At 47.0% G+C, this 25707-nt stretch overlaps 1 protein-coding gene across 1 annotated transcript; it reads left to right on the top strand.

Annotated features, from left to right (window-relative positions):
- The first annotated feature begins 11747 nt into the window (after nt 1–11747).
- On the top strand, nt 11748–24440 carry F12 (coagulation factor XII). Its single transcript, XM_061189005.1, is given in 18 exon segments — nt 11748–11804; nt 12171–12228; nt 20071–20200; nt 20884–20917; nt 20920–20956; nt 21240–21350; nt 21490–21621; nt 21785–21889; nt 22036–22207; nt 22293–22522; nt 22622–22853; nt 23101–23144; nt 23147–23209; nt 23305–23446; nt 24001–24064; nt 24067–24129; nt 24131–24181; nt 24273–24440. Coding segments are annotated over 18 exon segments (1893 nt in total).
- Nucleotides 24441–25707: the final 1267 nt, after the last annotated feature.

Below are 25707 nucleotides of genomic sequence, written 5' to 3'. Positions count from 1 at the left end.
CCGCCGAGCACTCTGCGCCCCCTCCCGGGGGCCACCCCGGCGCCGGCACGCCCCGCCCCGGCCCGCCCTCTGTTTACTTTACTCGGCCAATAACCGGGCGAGCGCTCGCCGCGCCGTCTTCCCATTAGATAGCCTCTTTATCATCCCCCGCCCCCAGAGCCAGGAATTCGTTCAAAGGAACAGGGGGGCGGGACTTAAAACGTCACCTCTTCCTGGTTGGTCTGCGGTGGGGTTCAGGCCCTACGTTCGAATTTCTGGGCCTTCGTAGGATACCAAACTGCCAATTAGGGCCGAGCCCTCCGCTGGGACAAAGGAGGTGGGTCCTCTGGGTCACGCCCCGGATCCCGGGTATTTTATTGGATGAAGGAAGCGTCAGTCATTCTCAGCTTTGCACTCTGATTGGGCCATTGGATGTGGGTGTGGGCCAGGTCCTTTTGGCTCGCCTTGGCTTGTCCAGGGTTTGTAGGGGATGCGTTTGGTATCCTGGGCCTCCTGCAGGCCGGCCTCAAGCAAGTTCGGGCCGTGTATCCGGCCGTATTCCTTTGGGCCGGCCCATCCTGGAGGGCGCACATCGTTAGCAGGGAGAGGCCCACAGGAGGGTGCCGGCTTCCCGAGCTGCTCCCAGGCCTCCAGGCCGGCCACCGCGGGCGCCCCCGCCCCGCCCCACCCCGCCCCCACAGCCGGATGTTGTGATTTCTCTCCACCCACACGGCCTTGTCCGCCCTCGGCCTCTGCTGCCTTATAAGGCAGCGATACCACCCCAAGACGTAGGGAATGAGCTCACACCCATTATACAGGTGGGGAGCTGAAGTCCAGTGGAGGGGTGCAGCCTAAGACTAGGGAGAAAACAAGGCCGAAATTTTACAGCTAATCAACACCTTCTAGCTCAACATCCTACTCCCTCCACCTTCACTTCACACACCAGGAAACGGAGGCTTGCCCAAACTTGCGGGTAAGGCAGAGCCCGATTCAACTAGGCTTCTCTGATTCCTATCCATTCATTCATCCAAAAATACAGAGCATGCACTTTGTGCCAGGCACTGGGCCAGGTGCTAGGGAATACAGTGGTGCCAGCAAGATTGTCAATCTCTCTGCCTACCTGCTAGAAGGGGGATAAATATGGTAATCCTATGAGTAAACAAATAAATGGGATGGTCTTAGGGAGTGACAAGTGCTATTGAGACATTAAGACAAAATAGGGGAAATGGTCTCAGGGTGTGACATTTGAGCAGATCCAACCACACAAAGATCTAGGGGAACAGAGTTTCAAGCAGAGGCAACAGCAAGTGCAAAGCTTTGAGCCTAGAGTAAGTTTGGTATGTTCAAGGAACAGGAAGAAGGCCTGTGTAGCTTCAGGGCCCAAAAGTCTGAGATGAGTTGAAGGAGCAGGGATTCTAGGTAGATCCTGAAAGGCTTTGTAAACCACAGAGAGGAGTTTGTTTTTCTTAAATGAAATGTGGAGCCTTTGAAAGGATGATTTATACTTTTATTTTATTTTATTTTTAGGCCACGTGGCACGTGGGATCTTAGTTCCCCGACCAGGGATTGAACCCGCACCCCCTGCATTGGGAGCACGGAGTCTTGACCACTGGACCACCAGGGAAGTTCCTGACTTATACTTTTAAAAGATCACTCTAGCTAGTAGACTTTCAGGGGGCCAAGAGTGGAAGCAGAGTGAGCAGTTGGGAGCCTACTGAATTCCAGGAGAGAGAGGATGGTTGCTTGGACTGAGAAGGTGGCAGTGGAGATGGAGAAAAGTGCATGGATCTAGGATACTTTGGGGAATAAAGAAAAGTACTTTGAAGGAAGGAAACCCAGTGGCCAGTAGGACAAAGGGCAGGTACCTCACCCAGTGAAGGGTGTTGTGTCTAAGTGAGACCTGAGAGTTAGGTGAGAATGTGCAGGTTTCAGAGGTAACTGGAGTGGGAGGGAAAGAGCCTCTGGATAGAGGGCCAACACATGTTCAGAGTTCTGTAGAGGAAGGTGGTTAAGGGCTCATGCATTTGGCACCTGAGGGCAGAGCATTGAACTAGAGTTTCAGGTACACATTGGGGTGTGCATGGGGAGGTCTTGAAGAGGCCTGGATCAGGGAGGTCCTTGGAAGCTAGGTAAGGAGTCTGGACTTCATTTTGAGAGTAGTGGGGAGCTGTCCAGGGTGTGCTAAACCAGGGAGTAGTTTGATCATATTTGCTGACTCAGCCACACTGTGCTATGGGTGGGGTGAAGGGTGGGGAGAGAGGGGCTTAGGCTGACTTGTAAACACTGATTGTTTTGACGCCCAGCATCTGAACACCCCTCCCCTTTGGGAGGAAACCTATAAAATGCAGAGGCAGGCCCTGCTTTCCACTAGGGAAATCAGGAGGCAGAATTTCCTCTCTAAGGTCCCTGGTACCTGGAGCGTTTCCAATGTTTGCAAGCAGGTCTTTGAAATCCAAAGCAAATGATTAACATAAGACATCAGAGGACCATTTAGGGTTCATTATGGTGGCAGTGGAAGAAGAGGGGGAGGTGGTCGAACCAGGCCCTTCCTGGGGTAGGGGAATTCAGCAAGCACCCAAGAGCATCCAATCAGTTCCTTGTCTGCCTAAGTTACCCAGAATCGGCTTCATTGTTTAGAGCCAAGTATCCTGAGTAAGACAGGTGGGAGACCCTTTTAAGAGGAATCATTGGAGAGAGGAATGATGCACTGTGCTGGGGCGGTGGCCAGTGGGTGCAGACAAGTGGCCAGGTTGAGAGCTATCATAGAGCTCAAATGAATAAGACTTGGTGATTGATATTGGGTGAGGAGGGGATGGTATCACACACAACTCTTGGGTTCTGACTCTTCAACCTGTTCTCTAGCTATGACCAAAGTGATCCTTTTTAAAAGGGAAGTCTGCCACCATTCGTCTGACATATGCACTTCTAGGGTTTATCCTACAAATATAATTGCACTCAAGCAAAATAAGAAATGAATATTCAAGGTTGCTCACTGCAGCATTGTCCAAAAACACCAAATGTACTAATTGTCCTTAATAGGGACTAGTTAAGTAAAATTTGGTCCTTTCCTGTACAGGAATACTATGTAGCTTTAAAAAAAAAACTGTGGGGGTGCTCTTCATGTACTGATATAAACAATCTCCAAGATATATTGTTAAATAAAAAAAGCGGGACTTCTCTGGTGGTCCAGTGGCTAAGACTCTGTGCTCCCAATGCAGGGGGCCTGGGTTCAATCCCTGGTCAGGGAACTAGATCCCGCATGCCTCAACTAAAAGATCCTGCATGCCGCAACTAAGACCTGGTGCAGCCAAATAAATAAATTAAATTAATATTTTAAAAATCTTAAAAAAATTGAAAAAAGCAAAGTGCAGAACAGTGGGTAAGGTTTGCTAGTAGTTGTATACAAAAGGTCAGGATAGGCTAGGTTATGCTGCAGTAACAAACAATCCCCAAATTTCAGTGACTTAAAGCAACAAAAGTTTATTTCTCAGGTACACCCTGTGTCCAGTGCAGGTTGTTGGGAAGTGAGGAGGCTCCACTAGGAGTAGTCACTCAGGGACCCAGGACACTAGGGACTCCCTGTCAATCTGCGCTTCTGCAATGTCAGGCAGTAAAAGGAAATGTGGGGAATCATATGATGGCCCTTAAAGCTTGCATCTGAAAGTGACACAAGTCACTTCTGCTCACATTTCATTGGTTAAGGCAACCACATGGCCACAACTAAGTTGAGAGGGGTGTGGAAGTCCAACACTACTGTGGGAGAATGTATTTTCCAAAGATGAGTGTAGCAATACACTCTCATCCCACAGGCATTTCTGCAGTGTGACCTTGCCACCCACACAGCAAGAGGTGGGCTCTCATTTCCCTGTCCTTACCTCTGGCCTGGCCTTAGTGACTCTTGTCATCAGTAGAATATGGTGGAAGTGATACACATGAGATCTGAGGCCAGGTCACAAAAGGCCATGGAGCCTGGGTTTCTTGCAATGCTTGTTCTCTAGAAGCTTCTCTCAGGATGTTCCTTCAGACTCATCAGCTGTGCTGTGATGTGATAAGCCCACACTGAATAGATTGGTCACGTGTAGGTAGGTGCTCTGCTATGGTTGACAGTTCCAGCTGAGCCCAGCCTTCCAGTTGTCCCACCTAGAGCACAAGACAGTTGAGCAAAGAAGCCCCTGGGTGATTCCAGCTCCTGGGCATTCCCATCAGCCCCAGCTGAGGCCCCTGGCATTGTGGTGCAGACAGCCATCCCTGCTGTGTCCTGCCTGAATTCCCAACCTGCAAAATCCATCAGCCTAATAAGTTGGTGTTTTATGCCACTAAGTTGTGAGTGGTTTGCTACACAGAAATAGATTCTGGAATAACGACTATACGCCTGGAAGGAGAATAGAATTGGAAATATTTAGTGAACAACACTAACTCCCACAGATGAATCTGCTTCTGTACGCATGGACCCCCCCTCTGGAAGGCCACACGAGGTACAGGAACATTGGTTGCCTATAGGAAGGGGGAGTTAAGTGGTTGGGGACAGGGCTGGAGGGGGGCTTTTCATCTTATACCCTTTGTTTTGGTTTTTTGTTTTGTTTTTTAAATGATTTGTATTTATTTAATTAATTATTTTTATTTTTGGCTGTGTCAGGTCTTTGTTGTAGCATGCGGGATCTTTTTTCTGTTGTGGTGCGTGGGCCTCTCTCTAGTTGTGGCGTGCGGGCTCCAGGGCAGGTGGGCTCTGTAGTTGTGGCGCGCGTGCTCTCTAGTTGAGGTGCAAGGGCTCAGTAGCCCCACGGCATGTGGGATCTTAGTTCCCTGACCAGGGATCGAACCCGCGTCTCCTGCATTGGCAGACAGATTCTTTACCATTGGACCACCAGGGAAGTCCCCTTATACGCTTTTGGACTTTAATCTTATATCATGTGACTCTATTGCTTATTTTAGAAACAATCAACCTGGTCCTGTCACTCTCCTGCTCAGAACCCCCTGGTGGCTTCCTGGGGTGGGCAGCCTCTAAGATGACCCCAGTGATCCCCCCTCCTGATATTCACCCCCTGATGCGATCCCCTTTCCTCAAGCATGGACTGGACCTAATGACTCACTCCTAGTGAAAAGAATGCAGCCAAAGTGTTGAAATGTCACTTCCAAGATCAGGTTACTAAAAGGCTGTGGCTTCTGTTTTAGGTGCCTTCTCACCCCCTTGCTGGCTCACCCTCAAGGAAGCTGCTCTATGGAGAGGCCTACATGGCCAGAACTGAGGTCTCTGGCCAACAGTCAAGAAGGACCTGAGGCCAACAGCCTTGTGAATGAACTTGGAAGTGGACCCTACCCCAGTCGCACTCTCTTCAAAGTGCAATAAAGTGAGGTATGCCTGTAAATGTTTGTAGTTTAAGCCGCTAAATTTGGGAGCAATTTGTCATCTCTTATTAGCTGCAGTAGATAACTAAGACACTTCCCATTACACTTAAAAATAAAACCCAAACTCTTCCCCTTGGCCTACCAGGGCCCAACTTGATCTGGGCCTGTGTAGCTCTCCAACAGTATTTCATACACCTCTCCCTCTTGTCACACTGTGGAGCTGCACTGTCCAGTACAGTAGCCACTGGCCACGTGTGGCTATTTAAATTAAAATTAAAATTAAATAAAATGAAAATTCAGTTCCTCCGTCATACTAGCCACTTTTCAAGTGCTCAATAGCCACATGTGACTAATGGCTACTGTATTGGAGAACACAGGTAGAGAATATTTCCATCATTGCAGAAGTTCTGACAGGCAGCGCTGGTCTGGAGGAAGGAGTGGCTTCCATTTGTACAAATGTTCCATTATGGTGGCCTGAATGACTGGGATAAAAATGGTGCCACCGAGTGAGGAGGAATGAAGGATGATGGGCTGGGTACCTTCTGACCCCCTAAACTTGTCTTTGAATAGGCAGTTCTGCCACCTCTTGAAATGTACGCCCCCAAGTCTCTGCTACAAAGGAGTGGGGTCTGTGTGTGTCTGTGGATCCAGGCACCTGTGAGCAGGAACTTGATGGTTTCTCCCTTCTCATCCCATAGACTGACACCCCAGGTATGGAAAGACAGAAACCAGGGTGAGGAGATGGTGCCTTTCTGCTCTGATACAAAGCAGTTGATGGAAGGGACCCAGATGTTCAGGGAGAACTGGGCACGCGTGTAGAAATTGCTGAGGCAGGGGGTGTCCACATGGGAAAGTTTCTTTGTAAACTTCTATAGACTGAAGGTTTCCTGATTGAAGTTCGTTGCTGTTTTTTTCCCTCCAGTCCCTGCTTCTAAGGTCATTGTTTTCCTATTCTTTAAGCTACTGACTTACAGTGCTGATCACTAGCGGTTTTGTTTTGTTTTAGGAACTTCCTGGTAACAATGTATGAATTCTTGCTTGCGTCAGTTAGGAGTTTTGGTTGCAACTAAAACCGGCTTAAGTAAAAAACCGGAATTTATTGGTTTAAGTAACTGAAAAGTATAGGGGGTGGTTCTGATTTCAAGTGTCATTGCATCCCAGGTCTCAAATGGTGTCACTCAAAATTTGTCTTTCCCATATTCTGACTTGGCTTTTAAAGACGGCTGCCAGCAGCTTCAACCTCACTTCCTACCAACATGGCAACTTTTATAGAAAGAGAAAGCCTCTATCTTGATTCCAGCAAAAATCCCGGGGTTGCCTCTCATTGGTTTGATTTGGGTCAGGTGTTCATTTTGAACCAATCACTGAGAACAGAAAGAGGCAGGTTTTTTTTTTCTTCATTGTGAAAAAGTGTCTTTATTTTAAGAAAAAAATTTAGTTAACAAAAAATTTAACAAGTTTCATTTAGCAAAATACACCCAAAAGGAAATCACAGTACAAAGAAAGTTTTAAGTCAAGGCCTCACCAATTCCTACAGTATTAGTAATGTGTTTCAATTTCCAAAACTAATTCTTAAAAAGCTTAAACTTAACCTAAAAGATTTTAAATGAAAATAAACTAGAATGAACAAATATGAGAAATGTTCCTCTTTGAATAAGGGATCTAGCACCCTGAGTTTTCCTAAAGAGGCAGTGTTCTAATTGACCAGGTCTGGATCACATGCCCACTCCACCCTCAGCTGAGGGATGGGGTAAGCTTTCTTATATCCACTTGATGGAAGGGGGAATGGGCCCCTCCCCAAAGGAACATTGAGGGCTCTTACTAGATGATAAAGGGAGAATGAATGCTAAAGAAGGGAAAAGACAGATGTCCACCAGAGGTTCTCAAATTACGTTCCGCCACTGTATATACCTTTAATTTTACGGAAGTCAAAGAAAGGAAGTAGGAATGGAGAGAAGTGGAGGGATTTGAGAAATATGTGGGCAGTGTAATGAACAGAACTTGGAGGCTGGTTAGACTTGAGGGATAAGGGAGAGTGAAAGGCCTTGGCTGCAAGCAACAGAACATGGCTCTAGCTACCTAAACAAAAGGGAATTTACTTTATGGGAATGCCCTCAGCGGTTCATAGCATCAACTAGAAGGAATAGGCTTGGAAATAAGAAGGCATTAAGGGCCACTAGAGGATCAGGAAGCAGGAATTACAGCAGACACTTTGGTTGTCTAACTAATATCCAATACCACTCCCCTTCCTCTTTTGCAGAGTCCCAATTCTGTTCCTGTGGCCACTTTACCTCACAGCCTGACTTGGCTCCAGGGTTGATTGGCCTAAGACAGGAGATCCCCTTACCCTTGCCAGAGATTGGTTTAGGAGTGTCAGGTAACCCAGTTGTGGCCATTGAGCCATGAGGGGAGGTCTGCTTGGGATTTTTTTGGGAGGCAGATTTCCTCATTTCTAAGAAAGATCTACTGGAAGGGAAGGTTCCTCTTCATTGGAGTTTAGACGTGATTCTTGGAGCTGTGGCAGCCATCTTGTGACCATGAGGGAATCAGCCTGAAGGTATACACACTGAGGACCATAGTAAACAAAAAGAAGAAAGAACATGGGTTCTTGATGACATTGTTAAACCACTGAAAGCACTGTTCCTGGAGCCCCTCCACTCTAGATCTCTTATGATACGAAATGATGCATTTGAATTTCCTTGCTACTTAAGCTTGGCTTTTGGAAGGCATCCTGACTTATGCCATGTAGCAGGGACAATCTGGTCGGGGCACAGTTGGTGCAATGGCAGACTTCCAACCCCAGCTCTTTTCACCATCCTTGGGTGGCCTGTTCAGGATTCAGAGTCCTGGGAGAGAGTGCCCATTGGCCACGTTTAGGCCCCTCTGACTATGTTAATGTAGGGAGAGGGTGATCTGGTCCATTAGGCTTCCAGAGTGGGAGGTGATCACTAGAAATTACCCTTCCCCCACACAATGGGGGAGGGGTGACCCCAAATATAAACTGGGAGACTAGAGGAAGAGGAAGGGGGAATAGATGTTGAACATCCAAATACCCATGAATGTCCATCTCCAGTCCCAACAGACTGGATGCCTCATCTCACATTCCCTACAAAGCACCTTGTGCTCATCACATTCTTCATTTGACATGCTACATTCAGGTTTCTGTGAAGTTGTAGTACTCACACTGCCTGGAAGCTGTTCTCTCCCTTTCCCACCTGCAAAGCCCTATTCATTGTGAAGACCTGTTTTAAAGGCCCCTTCCAGGCTTCCCTGGTGGCGCAGTGGTTAAGAATCCGCCTGCCAGTGCAGGGGACATGGGTTCAAGCCCTCGTCCAGGAAGATCCCACATGCCATGGAGCAAATAAGCCCATGCGCCGCAACTACTGAACCTGTGCTCTAGAGCCCGCGAGCCACAACTACTGAAGCCCATGCGCCTAGAGCCCGTGCTCCACAACAAGTGAAGCCACCACAGTGAGAAGCCCAGGCACCGCAACAAAGAGTAGCCCCCGCTCACCACAACTAGAGAAAGCCCACGCGCAGCAACGAAGACCCAACGTGGCCCAAAATAAATATAAATAAAATAAATTAAAAGGCCCCTTCCATTTGGAGGGAAAGCTGGCTTCTCATCAGGAAGAAGGAGGCAACATGGGACCAGCTCTAGGCCATGGACTGTATTCAAGAACTGCAATCAAGAACTGATGAAAGGGGCTTCCTTGGTGGCGCAGTGGTTAAGAATCCGCCTGCCAATGCAGGGCACACGAGTTCGAGCCCTGGTCCGGGAAGATCCCACATGCCGCGGAGCAACTAAGCCCGTGCGCCACAACTACTGAAGCCCGCGCGCCTAGAGCCGGTGCTCTGCAACAAGAGAAGCCACTGCAGTGAGAAGCCCGTGCACCGCAACGAAGAGTAGCCCCCGCTCGCCGCAACTAGAGAAAGCCTGCGCGCAGCAACAAAGACCCAGTGCAGCCAAAAATAAATAAATAAAATAAATAAATTTATAAATAAATAATAAATTAAAAAAAAAAAGAACTGATGAAAGGGGCTTCCCTGTTGGTGCAGTGGTTGAGACTCTGCCTACCAATGCAGGGGACGCGGGTTCAAGCCCTGGTCTGGGAAGATCCCACATGCCGCGGAGAAGTCCCAATAGCTGTCACATCAACTTTTGAAAACAATTGTTGAAGTGGTGCCTCTACTCCTGCCGTCCTGTTGTTGTGTTTCTGTTCCAGGAAGTCTTCCATGGCCTGCCTCTCTTCCAGCAGAATTAAGGAATTGCTGCATTCTGTCTTCCCTTCATTTCCCACAAATTACTTTGTATCAGTCAGGACTTCTTTGAAAGCGATGGAAGTCCATTCAAATTGGTTTTAATTGGTGCATGTAACTGAGAATTCTTGAGGGTATCTCTAGTTTTAGGATCCAGGTTCTCAAATAAAATAATCAGTAATCAATTTATCTGTATTAGTTATCAAATGCTGGGTAACAAATCATCCTAAAATTTATGGCTTAAAACAACAAAAATCAATTAGGATTTTCTCAAATTCAGAGGTTCAAGAATTCAGGAGCAGCTTAGCAGGATGGTCTGGCTTGAGGTCTCTAATGAGGTTGCAGGCCAGATGGTCGGGGCTGCAGTATCCATATCAAAAGTGGTTCATTCACATGGCTGTCCAGTTGGTGCTGGCTGTTGGCAGGAGGCTTTACTTTCTTCCCTCATGGGCCTCTCTGCAGGGCTGCTTAAGTGTCCTCACAGCATGGCAGCTGGCCTCCCCCAGAGTGAGTGATCCATGAGACCAAGGCAAAAATTGCAATGCCTTTTTTGATCTGGGCTTGGAAGTCAAACACAATCATTTCTTCCATATTCTATTGGACACACAGAACAGCTCTGAATCAGTTTTAGAAGAGACTATTCAAGGTCATGAATCCCAGGAGGTGAGGATCAATGGGGACCATCTAGGAGGTTGCCTCCTACAGCATTCCTCCATCCTTCCTTCCCTGTTTGCTCTGCTATTCCTATGTGTATGCTTCATTCTCAGGCAGGCCTTCCCCAGGCAGTGACAGAGATGGCCATCAACATCTCCAGGCTTGCATTCTTAGGGACCCCAGGGGGAAGAAAGTACCTTTATCATAAAAGTTCTGGTGAAAGTCCCAAGGCTGACTCTGATTGGCCAAACTTGTGTATAGCTTATCCCTGAACCAATCGCTGTGGTCTAGAGATACCATGCTCTGATTGGCCAGACCTAGGCCACACCCCCAGCCCTAGAACTGAGGGTAGAGTGGGCAGCACTAGAGACTCATGGAGCGGATGCAGGAGGAGTGGTTCCCAAAGGAAAAAGCAGGGTGTCCTTACTGAACCAAGGTGGATGGTTGTTGGGCAGGAAAAATAATACATGCCCAACCTATCTCCCTCCTTTGTGCTCCAGTTGCATATTTTAGCACACCTTGGTTTAGCATTTTTAGTATTTTTTCCATGGGATAATTTACTTTCTTTGTAGGTAGAACTCTAAGATGGCCCCCAAGTTCCCTGGTGTAAACATACCTTCTCCCAGTCATTTAATCAAACACTAATCTAGATGCTTCTGTAGAAGAATGCTGCAAATGTAAGTAAGGTCCCAAATCAGCTGACCTTAAGACAGGGAGATTCTCCTTAGTGGGCCTCACCTAATCAGATGAGCCCTTAAAAGTGACAGGGTTCTTCCTGGCAAAAGAAATTCAAAGGGTAAGAGAGTCAACGTTGGGGAGATTCTCTGTTGTTGGCTTGGAAGATCGAAGGGGCTCTATGGCAAGAAATGCAGGAAGCTTCTAGCAGCTGAGGGCAACCCCTGGCTTGCAAAGAAAAAGGGACCTCAGTCCTACAAACACAAGAAACTGAATTCTGCCAATGACCTGAATGACCTTGGAAGGGAATTTTTCCCCAGAGCCTCCAGAAAACTTAGCCTTGATCTCAGTTTTGTGAGACCTTGAGCAGAAAACTGAGTCACGCAGTGCTGGACTTTTGACCCACAGATTTACGGACTAATTAATGGGTATTATTTTAAGCTGCAAAGTTTGTGGTTAATTTTAGGCAGCAATAGAAAATGAATATACTTCTCCATGGACTCTAAGATTCCTAAAGTAGGGAGCTTCTCTTGGATCTCCTTAAACTCCTCATCCCCAATAAGACCCGAAACAAAGATGGTCCCTCTTCCTGCTTCCAGTTCCATTATCTGGGAAAGAGAGGAGGAACCCCACTCCTTATTATGCTACTCCCACCCACCAGCTCCCAACTTTCCCATCCTTGGGGGCCCATCAAGGAAACTCTCTGCTTAGCTTTCCATAAACAGCCCAGGAGGGCAGCTCGACCAATCTCTGCTTCCCAGGCCTCAGGGACCTTTGACCAGTTCTATTGATCTGGACTCCTGGGCAAGTGGTTGGACCAACAGACAGATGCCATGAGGGCTCTGCTGCTCCTGGGGGTCCTGCTGGTGAGCCTGGAGTCAGCGGTTTTGGTGAGGGCTGTGGGAACCAGGAGGGTTGTACTGGGATGGCCCTGGGATGTCCCTATCACAGCCTTGGCCTCTGCCCATGACCTTTTAGTCTAGGTGATTGGAAGGCCTGTTTGGAAAGACTAGGTAAGCCTATAAGGCCAAAGTAGAGGAGAGAGAGACAGACAGTGCTGGTGGATATGAGGACATAGCCTGCATTACTGGGGGAGGGGGACCTTGAGGAGACAATGGGAGGAGGAAGGAGGGGTCCAGGCCTTCTGAGGAAATCTCTGCATTTCTGGACTGTGAAAGGAAGCTGGGGACTAGCATGGGATCGGGGCAGGCAACGACTTTCTGGGAAAATTCCCGGCTTTCTTCTCTCTGCCATAGACTCCACCTTGGAAAGCCCCCAAGCAGCATAAGTTCATAGAGAGTGAGCACACAGTGGGTAAGTAGCCTGGGTCCGCCTCCTGAGAGACCCTTGAACAGGGATGAGTATGGCAGGGAGTGTGCAGATTGTTAGTCTCTGGCTCTTGGGGTGAGGGGAAGGATCCTGGGCGCTCTTCACTCTCATCCCCAGAGTTGTCTGGCTGGCATTCAGACCTGAGTGCCTACTATATGCCAGGTCTTGTGCACATGGGTGCTGGGGATCCAGAGTGATAGTGAACTGAGTGCTCCGTGAGGGCAAGGCTGGGGCTGTATCTGAGTGTCTGGTCCAGTACCTGCCAGTCTTCCTCGGTTTCCCCAGCCTCCCCCTTCCTTTCCTCTCCTCGATACATCTCGCAGGCATCAGTCATGCCACACAGAGGCCAGGGCCCTTGACAGACAAGGAAGTATCAAGAGCAGGGCTCTGGATCCCAAATGCCTCTGAATCCCAGCTTCATCCCTTATGTGCTGGATGGCTCTGGACCAATGACTTGACTTCTCCAAGCTTAAATCCCCACCTGTAAAACGAGGCTGGTAATGGTAAAACTCTTAGGGCTGTGGAGAAGGAGAAATGAGTCATTAATCCCGGTGAGGCACTCAGCCCACAGTTTGGTGCATGGTAAATGCTTAAAATATATTTGCTTTTATTATCAAGCTCCCTTTTAGATGGTGGATATCTGCCATCTCCCCCCTGCCATAGTTCCCCATTGCCTTTATTCTTCCAGGCACTAAATATTTACCTAGAATTGTAAACTAGATTGAGCCTGCCCTGGCAAGCCTGCCCTGATGGGATCAGGCCCAGCCCCTTAGCATGGCACTGAGGCAATCCTGAGTACCTCACCTCCTCTCCTCAGCACTCCACACCTAGCCAAACTGCTCTCCTTCTTCTAGCCTGACCCAACCTAGCTGCCCTGCCCTTGCCTAATCACCTGCTTAGGGTCCTACTCTTCTGTGTCCATTCCATTTGCATCTTAAAGGTCCGTCTCAGACCCCTCTCTCTTCCTTTAATGTCCTGTCCCTGATTTGGCCCTCAGCACAAGTGTCACTGGGCCTCTAATACAAAATAGCAGCTAATGTACTATGTGCCAGACTCTGTGTAAGTGTTTTGTAGACACGATCTCATTTAAGTTTCGCAACACTCCTCTGAAATAGATAGAGTCAATTCTCATTATTCGTGGTAGTCATGTTCTATAAAGTCACCATGAACACTGAATTAGCAAAAACTGAACCATTGCTCCTAGAGGAAATATAGGGTTAGGTTCCTGTGAGCTCTGGTCACAACATTTTCATCAACATATAACCTTGTTTTATGTGTGATTCTGTTTAAAGACACCTTACTTAATATATATTATTGATTCATTGATATTAAATTCATGGCCAGAGGCACTATAGCTCATGCCTGGACGAAGCTTATCTAGCCCACAAGTGTTCTCCATAATGTACATCACAGCCCTCTTGCACTTTGGAACACTGGACAGCACTTCAGCACTCTATTTGGGGGCCATTTTCAACAGCAAAATAATGTCTCAAAAGCACAAAATTTGAAAAACATGGCACTAAATAGAGCATGAAAAGGACACTTGTTGAGAAGCAAGAACTACAATCCTGCAGCCTGTGGAACAAAAAACACATTCACAGAAAGATAAGATGAAAAGGCAGAGAGCTATGTACCAGATGAAGGAACAAGATAAAACCACAGAAAAACAACTAAGTGAAGTGGAGATAGGCAACCTTCCAGAAAAAGAATTCAGGATAATGATAGTGAAGATGACCCAGGACCTCGGAAAAAGAATGGAGGCAAACATCAAGAAGATGCAAGAAATGTTTAACAAAGATCTAGAAGAATTAAAGAACAAACAAACAGAGATTAACAATACAATAACTGAAATGAAAAATACACTAGAAAGAATCAATACCAGAATAACTGAGGCAGAAGAACAAATAAGTGACCTGGAAGACAGAATGGTGGAATTCACTGCTGTGGAACAGAATAAAGAAAAAAGAATGAAAAGAAATGAGGACAGCCTAAGAGACCTCTGGGACAACATTAAACACAACAACATTCTCATTATAGGGGTCCCAGAAGGAGAAGAGAGAGAGAAAGGACCCAAGAAAATATTTGAAGAGATTATAGTAAAAAACTTCCCTAACATGGGAAAGGAAATAGCCACCCAAGTGCAGGAAGTGCAGAGAGTCCCATACAGGATAAACCCAATGAGAAACACGCCAAGACACATAGTAATCAACTTGGCAAAAATTAAAGACAAAGAAAAATTATTGAAAGCAGCAAGGGAAAAATGACAAATAACATACAAGGGAACTCCCATAAGGTTAACAGCTGATTTCTCAGCAGAAACTCTACAAGCCAGAAGGGAGTGCCATGACATATTTAAAGTGATGAAAGGGAAGAACCTACAACCATGATTACTCTACCTGGCAAGGATTTCATTCAGATTCGATGGAGAAATCAAAAGCTTTACAGACAAGCAAAAGCTAAGAGAATTCAGCACCACCAAACTAGCTCTACAACAAATGCTAAAGGAACTTCTCTAAGTGGAAAACACAAGAGAAGAAAAGGACCTACGAAAACAAACCCCAAACAATTAAGAAAATGGTCATAGGAACATACATATCGATAACTACCTTAAACGTGAATGGATTAAATGCTCCAACCAAAAGACACAGGCTCGCTGAATGGATACAAAAACAAGACCCATATATATATGCTGTCTACAAGAGACCCACTTCAGACCTAGGGACACATACAGACTGAAAGTGAGGGGATGGAAAAAGATATTCCATGCAAATGGAAATCAAAAGAAAGCTGGAGTAGCAATACTCATATCAGATAATATAGACTTTAAAATGAAGAATGTTACAAGAGACAAGGAAGGACACTACGTAATGATCAAGGGATCAATCCAAGAAGAAGATACAACAATTATAAATATATATGCACCCAACATAGGAGCACCTCAATACATAAGGCAACTGCTAACAGCTATAAAACAGGAAATCGACAGTAACACAACAATAGTGGGGGACTTTAACACCTCACTTACACCAATGGACAGATCATCCAAACAGAAAATTAATAAGGAAACACAAGCTTTAAATGACACAGTAGACCAGATAGATTTAATTGATATTTATAGGACATTCCATCCAAAAACAGCAGATTACACTTTTTTCTCAAGGGCGCACGGAACATTCTCCAGGATAGATCACATCTTGGGTCACAAATCAAGCCTCAGTAAATTTAAGAAAATTGAAATCATATCAAGCACCTTTTCTGACCACAACGCTATGAGATTAGAAATCAATTACAAGGAAAAAAATGTAAAAAACACAAACACATGGAGGCTAAACAATACATTACTAAATAACCAAGAGATCACTGAAGAAATCAAAGAGGAAATCAAAAAGTACCTAGAGACAAATGACAATGAAAACACGATGATCCAAAACCTACGGGATGTAGCAAAAGCAGTTCTAAGAGGGAAGTTTATAGCAATACAATCCTACCTCAAGAAACAACAGACATCTCAAATAAACAGTCTAACCTTACACCTAAAGGAACTAGAGAAAGAAGAACAAACAAAACCGAAAGTTAGTAGAAGGAAAGAAATCATAAAGATCAGAGCAGAAATAAATGAAATCGAAACAAAACAATAGCAAAGATCAATAAAACTAAAAGCTGGTTCTTTGCGAAGATAAACAAAATTGATAAACCATTAGCCAGACTCATCAAGAAAAAGAGGCAGAGGACTCAAATCAATAAAATTAGAAATGAAAAGGAGAAGTTACAACAGACACTGCAGAAATACAAAGCATCCTAAGAGACTACTACAAGCAACTCTATGCCAATAAAATGGACAACCTGGAAGAAATGGACAAATTCTTAGAAAGGTATAGCCTTCCACGACTGAACCAGGAAGAAATAGAAAATATGAACAGACCAATCACAAATAATGAAATTGAAACTGTGATTAAAGATCTTCCAGCAAACAAAAGTCCAGGACCAGATGGCTTCACAGGTGAATTCTATCAAACACTTACAGAAGAGCTAACACCCATCCTTCTCAAACTCTTCCAAACAATTGCAGAGGAAGGAACACTCCCAAACTCATTCTATGAGGCCACCATCACCCTGATACCAAAACCAGACAAAGACACTACAAAAAAAGAAAATTACAGACCAATATCACTGATGAATATAGATGCAAAAATCCTCAACAAAATACTAGCAAACATAACCCAACAACACATTAAAAGGATCATACACCATGATCAAGTGGGATTTATCCCAGGGATGCAAGGATTCTTCAATATACGCAAATCAATCAATGTGATACACCATATTAACAAATTGAAGAAGAAAAACCATATGATCATCTCAATAGATGCAGAAAAAGCTTTTGACAAAATTCAACACCCATTTATGATAAAAACTCTCCAGAAAGTGGGCATAGAGGGAACCTACCTCAACATAGTAAAGGTCATATATGACAAACCCACAGCAAACATCATTCTCAATGGTGAAAAACTGAAAGCATTTCCTCTAAGATCAGGAACAAGCAAGGGCAAGGATGTCCACTCTCACCACTATTATTCAACATAGTTTTGGAAGTCCTAGCCACGGCAGTCAGAGAAGAAAAAGAAATAAAAGGAATGCAAATTGGAAAAGAAGAAGTAAAACTGTCACTGTTTGCAGATGACATGATACTATACATAGAGAGTCCTAAAGATGCCACCAGAAAACTACTAGAGCTAATCAATGAATTTGGTAAAGTTGCAGGATACAAAATTAATGCACAGAAATCTCTTGCATTCCTATACACTAATGATGAAAAATCTGAAAGAGAAATTAAGGAAACACTCCCATTTACCATTGCAACAAAAAGAATAAAAAACCTAGGAATAAACCTACCTAGGGAGATAAAAGACCTGTATGCAGAAAACTATAAGACACTGATGAAAGAAATTAAAGATGATACCAACAGATGGAGAGATATACCGTGTTCTTGGATTGGAAGAATCAGTATTGTGAAAATGACTATACTACCCAAAGCAATCTACAAATTCGATGCAATCCCTATCAAATTACCACTGGCATTTTTTACAGAACTAGAACAAAAAAATCTTAAAATTTGTATGGAGACACAAAAGACCCCAAATAGCCAAAGCAATCTTGAGGGAAAAAAACGGAGCTGGAGGAATCAGCCTCCCTGACTTCAGACTATACTACAAAGCTACAGTAATCAAGACAATATGGTACTGGCACAAAAACAGAAATATAGATCAATGGAACAGGATAGAAAGCCCAGAGATAAACCCACGCGCATGTGGTCACTGTATATTTGACAGAGGAGGCAAGGATATACAATGGAGAAAAGACAGTCTCTTCAACAAGTGGTGCTGGGAAAACTGGACAGCTACATGTAAAAGAATGAAATTAGAACACTCCCTAACACCATCACAAAAATAAACTCAGAATGGATTAGAGACCTAAATGTGAGACCGGACACTATAAAACTCTTAGAGGAAAACATAGGAAGAACACTCTTTGACATAAATCACAGCAAGATCTTTTTTGATCCACCTCCTAGAGTAATGGAAATAAAAACAAAAATAAACAAATGGGACCTAATGAAACTTCAAAGCTTTTGCACAGCAAAGGAAACTACAAACAAGACGAAAAGACAATCCTCAGAATGAGAGAAAATATTTGCAAACGAATCAATGGACAAAGGATTAATCTCCAAAATATATAAACAGCTCATGGAGCTCAATATTAAAAAAACAAACAACCCAATCGAAAAATGGGCAGAAGACCTAAATAGACATCTCTCCAAAGAAGACATACAGATGGCCAAGAAGCACATGAAAAGCTGCTCAACATCACTAATTATTAGAGAAATGCAAATCAAAACTACAATGAGGTATCACCTCACACCAGTTAGAATGGGCATCATCAGAAAATCTACAAACAACAAATGCTGGAGAGGGTGTGGCGAAAAGGGAACCCTCTTGCACTGTTGGTGGAATGTAAATTGATACAACCACTATGGAGAACAGTATGTTGGTTCCTTAACAAACTAAAAATACAATTACCATATGACCCAGAAATCCCACTACTGGGCACATACCCAGAGAAAACCATAATTCAAAAAGACATATGCACCCCAATGTTCATTGCAGCACTATTTACAATAGCCAGGACATGGAGGCAACGTAAATGCCCATCGACAGATGAATGGATAAAGAAGATGTGGTACATATAAACAATGGAATATTACTCAGCCATAAAAAGGAACGAAATTGGGTCATTTGTAGAGACGTGGATGGATCTAGAGTCTGTCATACAGAGTGAAGTAAGTCAGAAAGAGAAAAACAAATGTCGTATATTAACGCATATATGTGGAACCTAGAAAAATGGTACAAATGAACCAGTTTGCAGGGCAGAAATTGAGACACAGATGTAGAGGACAAACATATGGAAAACAAGGGGGGAAAGTGGCAGGGGTGGGGTGGTGTGATGAATTGGGAGATTGGGATTGACATATATACACTAATATGTATAAAATGGATAACTTATGAGAAACTGCTGTATAAAAAAATAAATAAAATTTAAAAATTAAAAAAAAAAAAGACACTTGTTTACAGTAGGAGTTGAAACCAGAAGCAGAGCATCACCTTGTTTGACCTCAGCTGGGAATGTGCACTTGGGGTGACTCAAATTTTTCACCACTCTGTGCATGTCCACAAATGACAGTGAAAGCACCTTGAGTATTGGTTTGGGGTTACAGATAAATTTTAGCAAGAAGTGCAGATAAGCAAATACAGAATCTGAATGAGGCTCAATTGTACTATTTTAAAAAATTACAATAGCAATATTTTTTTGGTAAAAACTTTATAAATTACGGAAATAGAAAAGAAGGAAAAGTCACCCATAATCCACTATCTTCCAAAAACCACTGTTACAAATTTTGGAGATTTCATTCTAGATTTATTTTTTATGCATATGTAAATATGTTTGTACAAAAATAGGACCATACTGACATGCTGGTTTTTTAAAAAATAAATGTATTTATTTATTTATTTTTGTCTGAGTTGGGTCTTTGTTGCTGCGCGCAGGGTTTATCTCTAGTTGCCGCGAGTGGGGGCTACTCTTCATTGCGGTGCGCAGGCTTCTCATTGCGGTGGCTTCTCTTGTTGCGGAGCACGGGCTCTAGGCGTGTAGACGTGCGGGCTTCAGTAGCTGCAGCACGCAGGCTCAGTAGTTGTGGCGCACGGGCTTAGCTGCTCTGCGGCATGTGGGGTCTTCCCGGACCAGGGCTTGAACCCGTGTCCCCTGCATTGGTAGGCGGATACTTATACGCTGCGCCACCAGGGAATCCCCGTCTCAACCATTTTTAAGTGTACAGTTCAGTGATATTAAGTACACTCATATTGTTGTGCAATCATTACCACCATCTGTCTCCAGAATTCTTTGCATCTTGCAAAACTGAAACCCTTCATCTGTACTATGTATGATTTTTGCCATTTTTAACAGATGAGAAAACTAAGGCTCAGAGTGGTCAAGTGACTTCAACATTCAACAAGTATTTATTAAGTGCCTACTTTGTGGCAAGCACTCTTCTAGGCCTGGAGGCTGCAGACTTGTCTAAAGTCACGCAGTTAGTAGTTGGTGGAGTCAGGAGTCCACCAACTGACTCCAGAAACCCAACTCTTAAGCAGGATGTGGTCTTGAAGGCACAATGATCTTTTCAAAGGTCTATCCTTTTTCCAACCAGACTCTGAGGGGTGGTACCTGGGCAATGGGGCACAGGGAAAGTCATTAAGGAGTGTGTTACCCCTGCAGTTCTCACTGTCACCAGGGAGCCCTGCCACTTCCCCTTCCAGTACCACCGGCAGCTGTATCACAAATGTATCCACAGAGGCTGGCCCGGCCCCGACCCTGGTAAGACTACCCCGGAAGGTTTGGAGCAGGGGTCTGGGGGAGGTGGACTCTGCCCATCCTTCTGTCCAAGGAACCCTGCTTGGAGAGAAGGGGCTGTGATAGGGAAGGGCAGCCCAGCCCCTTGGGCAGAGCTAGGAAGCTTCATCTCTTTCTTTCTTTCTTTTTTTATTTATTGAAGTATAGTTGATTTACAATATTGTGTTGGTTTCAGGTGTACAGCAAAATGATTCAGTTATATATATATATTTTTTTTCAGATTATTTTCCATTATAAGTTATTACAAGATATTGAATATAGTTCCCTGTATTATACAGTAAATCCTTGTTGCTTATCTATTTTATGTATAGTAGTGTGTATCTGTTAATCTCATATTCCTAATTTATCCCCCCCACCCCCGCTTTCCCCTTTGGTAACTGTAAGTTTGTTTTCTATGTCTGTAAGTCTGTTTCTGTTTTGTATATAGATTCATTTGTGTTACTGTTTAGATTCCACATATAAATGCTATCACATATTATTTGTCTTTCTCCATCTGACTTACTTCACTTAGTATGGTATTCCCTAGGTCCACCCATGTTACTGCAAATGGCAATATTTCATTCTTTTTTAATGGCTGAGTAATATTCCATTGTGTATATACCACATCTTCTTAAACCAATCATCCGTTGATGGGCACTTGGGTCACTTCCATGTCTTAAGCCTTATCTCTGTCTACAGGTGTGCTACCACCCCCAACTTTGAGAAGGATCAGTGATGTGGGCACACTGCCTGGAGCCAAAGAAAGTGAAAGGTGCCACACAACCTTTGGGGTGGCCCAGGGCCCTCTCCCCGACCCTAGCTACTCTCCTGGGTATCATCAGATCTAAAACATATGGGACTCTGGGCCCACCTATCTCCTTCCCTCCCAGAGGGAGAAGTTCTAAGAGGGGGTAGCCCCATTTTTCAGGTGGGTAAACTAAGGCTTGGAAATTTGGAGGGCCAAGGTCAAAAGACAAGCAGGTTTGGGTAGGGACTTGGCCCCATCTGTTTGATTCAGGCTCCCCACTCTTTCTCCCCCTGTGTTCATCTCTCAGATCGCTGCAGCAAACACAACCCCTGCCAGAAAGGAGGGACCTGTGTGAACATGCCAAACGGCCCACACTGCATCTGTCCAGATCACTTCACTGGGAAGCACTGCCAGAGAGGTAAGGAGATGCTGAGGCCAGGGGAGGGGCTGCTGGGGAACAGGGGCAGCCACAGGCCTACTGAAGAGGTCCTGTGGATTCCCAGAGACTTGGCATGGTCCCACACTCTCTTGAGACTACCCTACCCCTTTGTCCCCAGAGAAGTGCTTTGAGCCCCAGCTTCTTTGGTTCTTCCAGAAGAATGAAGTATGGCATAGGCTTGAGCTGGCAGGTGTAGCCAAGTGCCAGTGCAAGGGTCCGAATGCCCAGTGCAAGCCACTGGCCAGCCAGGGTGAGTAGATGGGTGCGGAGCTGGCCAGGGAGGAGGGCAGAAGGTGGGAAAGAAAGGCTGGCAGGAGGCCAGGTGGTGTGCCAGCGTAAGAGGGAGCTCTCTGGGTCGGGGGGGGGCGGGGGTCTTTGAGCCTAGGGGTGGCTCAACATGCTCCTTCTCTCAGTCTGCCGTACCAACCCATGTCTCAATGGGGGCAGCTGCCTACAGGCAGAGGGCCACCGCCTGTGCCGTTGCCCCACGGGCTACGCTGGACGCTTGTGCGAAGTGGGTGAGTTAGGGTGTCTGGGAAGAAGAAGCCCCGCCCCCACGTGGGAAGGGCTTGCAGAGAGGGAGGAGGGAAAGTGGAGAAGTGGGTGAGAGGGCGACAGGAGACCATTCCATACCCTAGCTGTAGGGAGCCTTCTCTCTCCCCAGATTTCAAGGCGAACTGCTACGACGACCGCGACCGCGGGCTCAGCTACCGCGGCGTGGCCCGGACTAAGCTCTCGGGTGCACCCTGTCAGCCGTGGGCCTCCGAGGCCACCTACTGGAATGTGACCGCAGAGCAAGCGCTGAATCGGAGACTGGGCGACCACGCCTTCTGCCGGTGCGCAGGTGGGGCAGGGCTGGGCGTCTCTTTCCGCCCCAGGGCCCTCTAGGGCTTCTCAACCAACCCCACCCCGTGGTTACAGGAACCAGGACAACGACACCCGCCCGTGGTGCTTTGTTTGGAGAGGCGACCGACTGAGCTGGCATTATTGCCGCCTGGCACGGTGCCAGGCCCCAGCCCCGGCGGCGCCCCAAATCCCTCCTCCGATTCGGATCTCATCGGGGTACCAGTACTTCCCTTTGCCCTCGCTTTCGGCTTTGCAGAAACCTCAGCCCACGACCCAGACCCCGCTTCGACCCCTGACCTCAGGTAGTTGGGAAAGGTTAAGAATCCGAGCAGAGAGATCACGGGACGAGCTACATTCCAACTGATCGTGGGTCTCCCGGCCCTCAGCCTGGGCTTCTCCCACAGGCTGGTGCTCGCTGACCGAGCAGCGGACTCCCCTGCCCAGCGCGGGCCCGGCGGGCTGTGGACAGCGGCTCCACAAACGGCTGTCCTCGCTGAGCCGCGTCGTCGGGGAACTGGTGGCGCTCCCCGGGGCGCACCCCTACATCGCCGCGCTGTAGCAGGGCCAGAATTTCTGCACCGGCAGCCTCATCGCCCCCTGTTGGGTGCTGACCGCGGCTCACTGCCTGCAGAACCGGCGAGTGCCTGAGCGCTCAGCTCCCGGCCCGGGATCCCTAGCTCCTCTCTCCTCTGTGCCCAGCTTCCGCGCGACACCCGAACACGTGCCCTACCTCTCCGCGTCTCCGCCCACCTTTCCCCCTTCTCCCTTTCAGAGCTCCCCAGGAGGAAGCTGAAACCCAAGAAGGGGCTCGGAAAGAGGGGGCTCCCGCAGGATGCCTGTGGCCGGCTCTGAGCGCGCTTCCTTTTCCCGACCCTGCCCTCAGACCTGCGCCGGAGGAACTGACAGTGGTGCTCGGCCAGGACCGCCGCTGGCCGTGCGCGCCTACCCCCTGCACGAGGCCTTCTCGCGTATCACCTACCAGCACGACCTGGGTGCGTGGGGGCGCCCCCGCGGGGATCAGGGGAAAGGGTGGGCAGGGCTCGAAGTCCTAGCGTCCCGGCCTCATGCTCCTCCCCGCTTGGGTTAGCTCTGGTGCGCCTGCAGGAGAGCGCTGAAGGCTGCTGCGCGCACCCGTTGCCTTTCGTTCAGCCAGTGTGCCTGCCGAATAGCGCCGCCCGCCCGGCCGAATCCGAAGCCGCGCTCTGCGAAGTGGCCGGCTGGGGTCACCAGTTAGAAGATAGGCAGAACGGCTGGGGGCGGGAGGGAGACCTCTGGCCACCGGGGTAGGCAAGAGAAACCCGCAGGTTTGGTACCGCCAGGGACAGGTGGGGCCGACCTGGTGGGTTGTGAGGACGTGCAGGGCCCTTGCCTCTTCAGTCTGCTTCTCCAAGAGCTTGGTATTCACTGTTGGGGGGCGTCCCCAAGTCTGAGGCGTACCGGGAGAATCGCACTTTCTCTTGATTCCCTCTGGGCACAGGGCTGCAAGGGCTACTAGGACGCTGGCCCGCGCTGGAGCAGCAGGTGGGCTGGATGGGGACCAAGGTTTTGAGACACTGGATGGGAAGTGGGGGTGGGGTTCCGAAGCAGTCCTGCTTCCTCCTGGTTCATTCACATCACCGCTCCTCTCTGGCCTCAGTTTTCTCGTCTATGAAATAGTGTTAAAGGCAACTCACTCCCTCTCGGGCTTGCTGCGAGGGAGGCAGGAGATGAGCGGGTTTGAAAGAGCTTGGCGCAGCCAGGTCCATGGCCTGGGTGGAGAGGAGTCGGGAGGGGTGTGAGGAAGGCGCTCTCGATTCGCAGGGTCAGGGGAATATTCCAGCTTCCTGCAGTAGAAGGAAGAAGCGGCACTCAGGTGCCGCTCATCCGTCCGGAGCGCTGCTCCGCCCCCGACGTGCACGGAGCCGCCTTCACCCCCCGGCATGCTCTGCGCTGGCTTCCTCGAGGGTGGCACTGACGCGTGCCAGGTGAGCCCTTGGACCCGCTTGGCGCCCTCCTCCAACCCGGTCAAGTGCAGACCCCAAGCCAAGGGCGCTGAGCCGCGTGTCCCCGACCCAGGGTGACTCCAGGGGCCCTCTGGTGTGTGAGGATGAGACCGCAGAGCTCCAGCTCATCTTGCGAGGCATCGTCAGCTGGGGTTCAGGTTGCGGCGACCGCCACAAGCCGGGTGTATACACCGACGTGGCCAACTACCTAGCCTGGATCGGGGAGCACACCGCTTCCTGACCGCCCCGGGACTCGTCTTTCCCTCCTGGGCAATTCTGGAATGGAAGCATGGCTGAGGCATGATCATGGATAGCAAGGAATGTGTTCCATTCCCACCAGCGCTGCCAGCCCGGCGCCAGGCATGGCATAGAACTCAGTAAAGTGCTTTTGAAGATGCTTGAAAGGCACAGCTCTTCAGGGGTCCCGTCGGGAAATGCCAAGATAGTATACCGGTGCTCAACTTCTCCACACCCCTTCAGAGAACAGAATCTATTGAGATCTGATGCAAGGTTTAGATTCATGTCCAGCTGACATTTACTAAGCCACACTGTGTACCAAACCTGTGCAAGGTGACTCCACAAGTATGAAACTAATATTTTAAGTTTATAGAACAGGAGTTCTCAACCTTGACTGTACATCAGAATCACCACGGGGAGCTTTTTGAACCTATGCCCAACATCCACCTCAGGTCAATTAAATCAATATTTCTAGGGAAGGGGGGTGGGTGGGTAGCCGTTTGTTTTGTTTTGTTTTGTTTTGTTACAAACAGAAAAAAGTGAAATGTTTATTTGGCAGAAAACTTTTGAAGTTAATAAAGAAATGACAATAACTGGTACACACATTAATTCAAAATATTTTTACTAAGCACCAAATAGAACAGTTCCTGAACTTTTCGCTAAGAACCTCTCCATTACTGAAAGAATGCCTAAAATGTAATCAATTTAGTTAGGTTTTTAATCAAGAAATCTAAAGCTGCCAATCAGAGCTTCTAATTGGCATGAGATGACCAGGTTAACAACCTTGAAATCAGATAATGTGATTAAAAACAACTTTTAAAAGCTTTGTTTAACTATATACTCCGAATGAGGGAATTCGTTGGCCTCCGGCTGTGTACCATACACACACATACACAAACAAAAATAAGTACTCAGTTATTATGTATAAAAGATAATAAATGGTCCCTGTATATTCAGAGGGGAATAATGACTACTTCTCATGAGGAACAAGGAGACAGATCACTAACTCCAGAGGGAGAACCAAGCAAGGCTGGCAGAAGAGACAAGAAGTCCTGTGTACTGTGGATACGACAGAGAGGGCTTTTGGAGGCTGCAGAGACCAGGTGGCCTCCAGGCCAGAGGGGAACTTGAGTGGATGTCAAGGTGGGTGGGGCAGGGCCTTCAAGGCTGGAGAAAAAGCAAGGCAAGACACCGAGTCACAGAATTACTGCCTGTTCAAGAGACAGTGCAGCACTGGGTGAGGGAGAAGGGGTGTAATCTAATGAGGGAAT

The sequence above is a fragment of the Eubalaena glacialis genome, chromosome 4, assembly GCF_028564815.1.
Source record: "Eubalaena glacialis isolate mEubGla1 chromosome 4, mEubGla1.1.hap2.+ XY, whole genome shotgun sequence".
In the NCBI taxonomy this organism is placed as follows: domain Eukaryota; kingdom Metazoa; phylum Chordata; class Mammalia; order Artiodactyla; family Balaenidae; genus Eubalaena; species Eubalaena glacialis.
The sequence above is the reverse complement of the archived record's forward strand: the minus strand, read 5'-3'. Positions and strand labels throughout refer to the sequence as shown.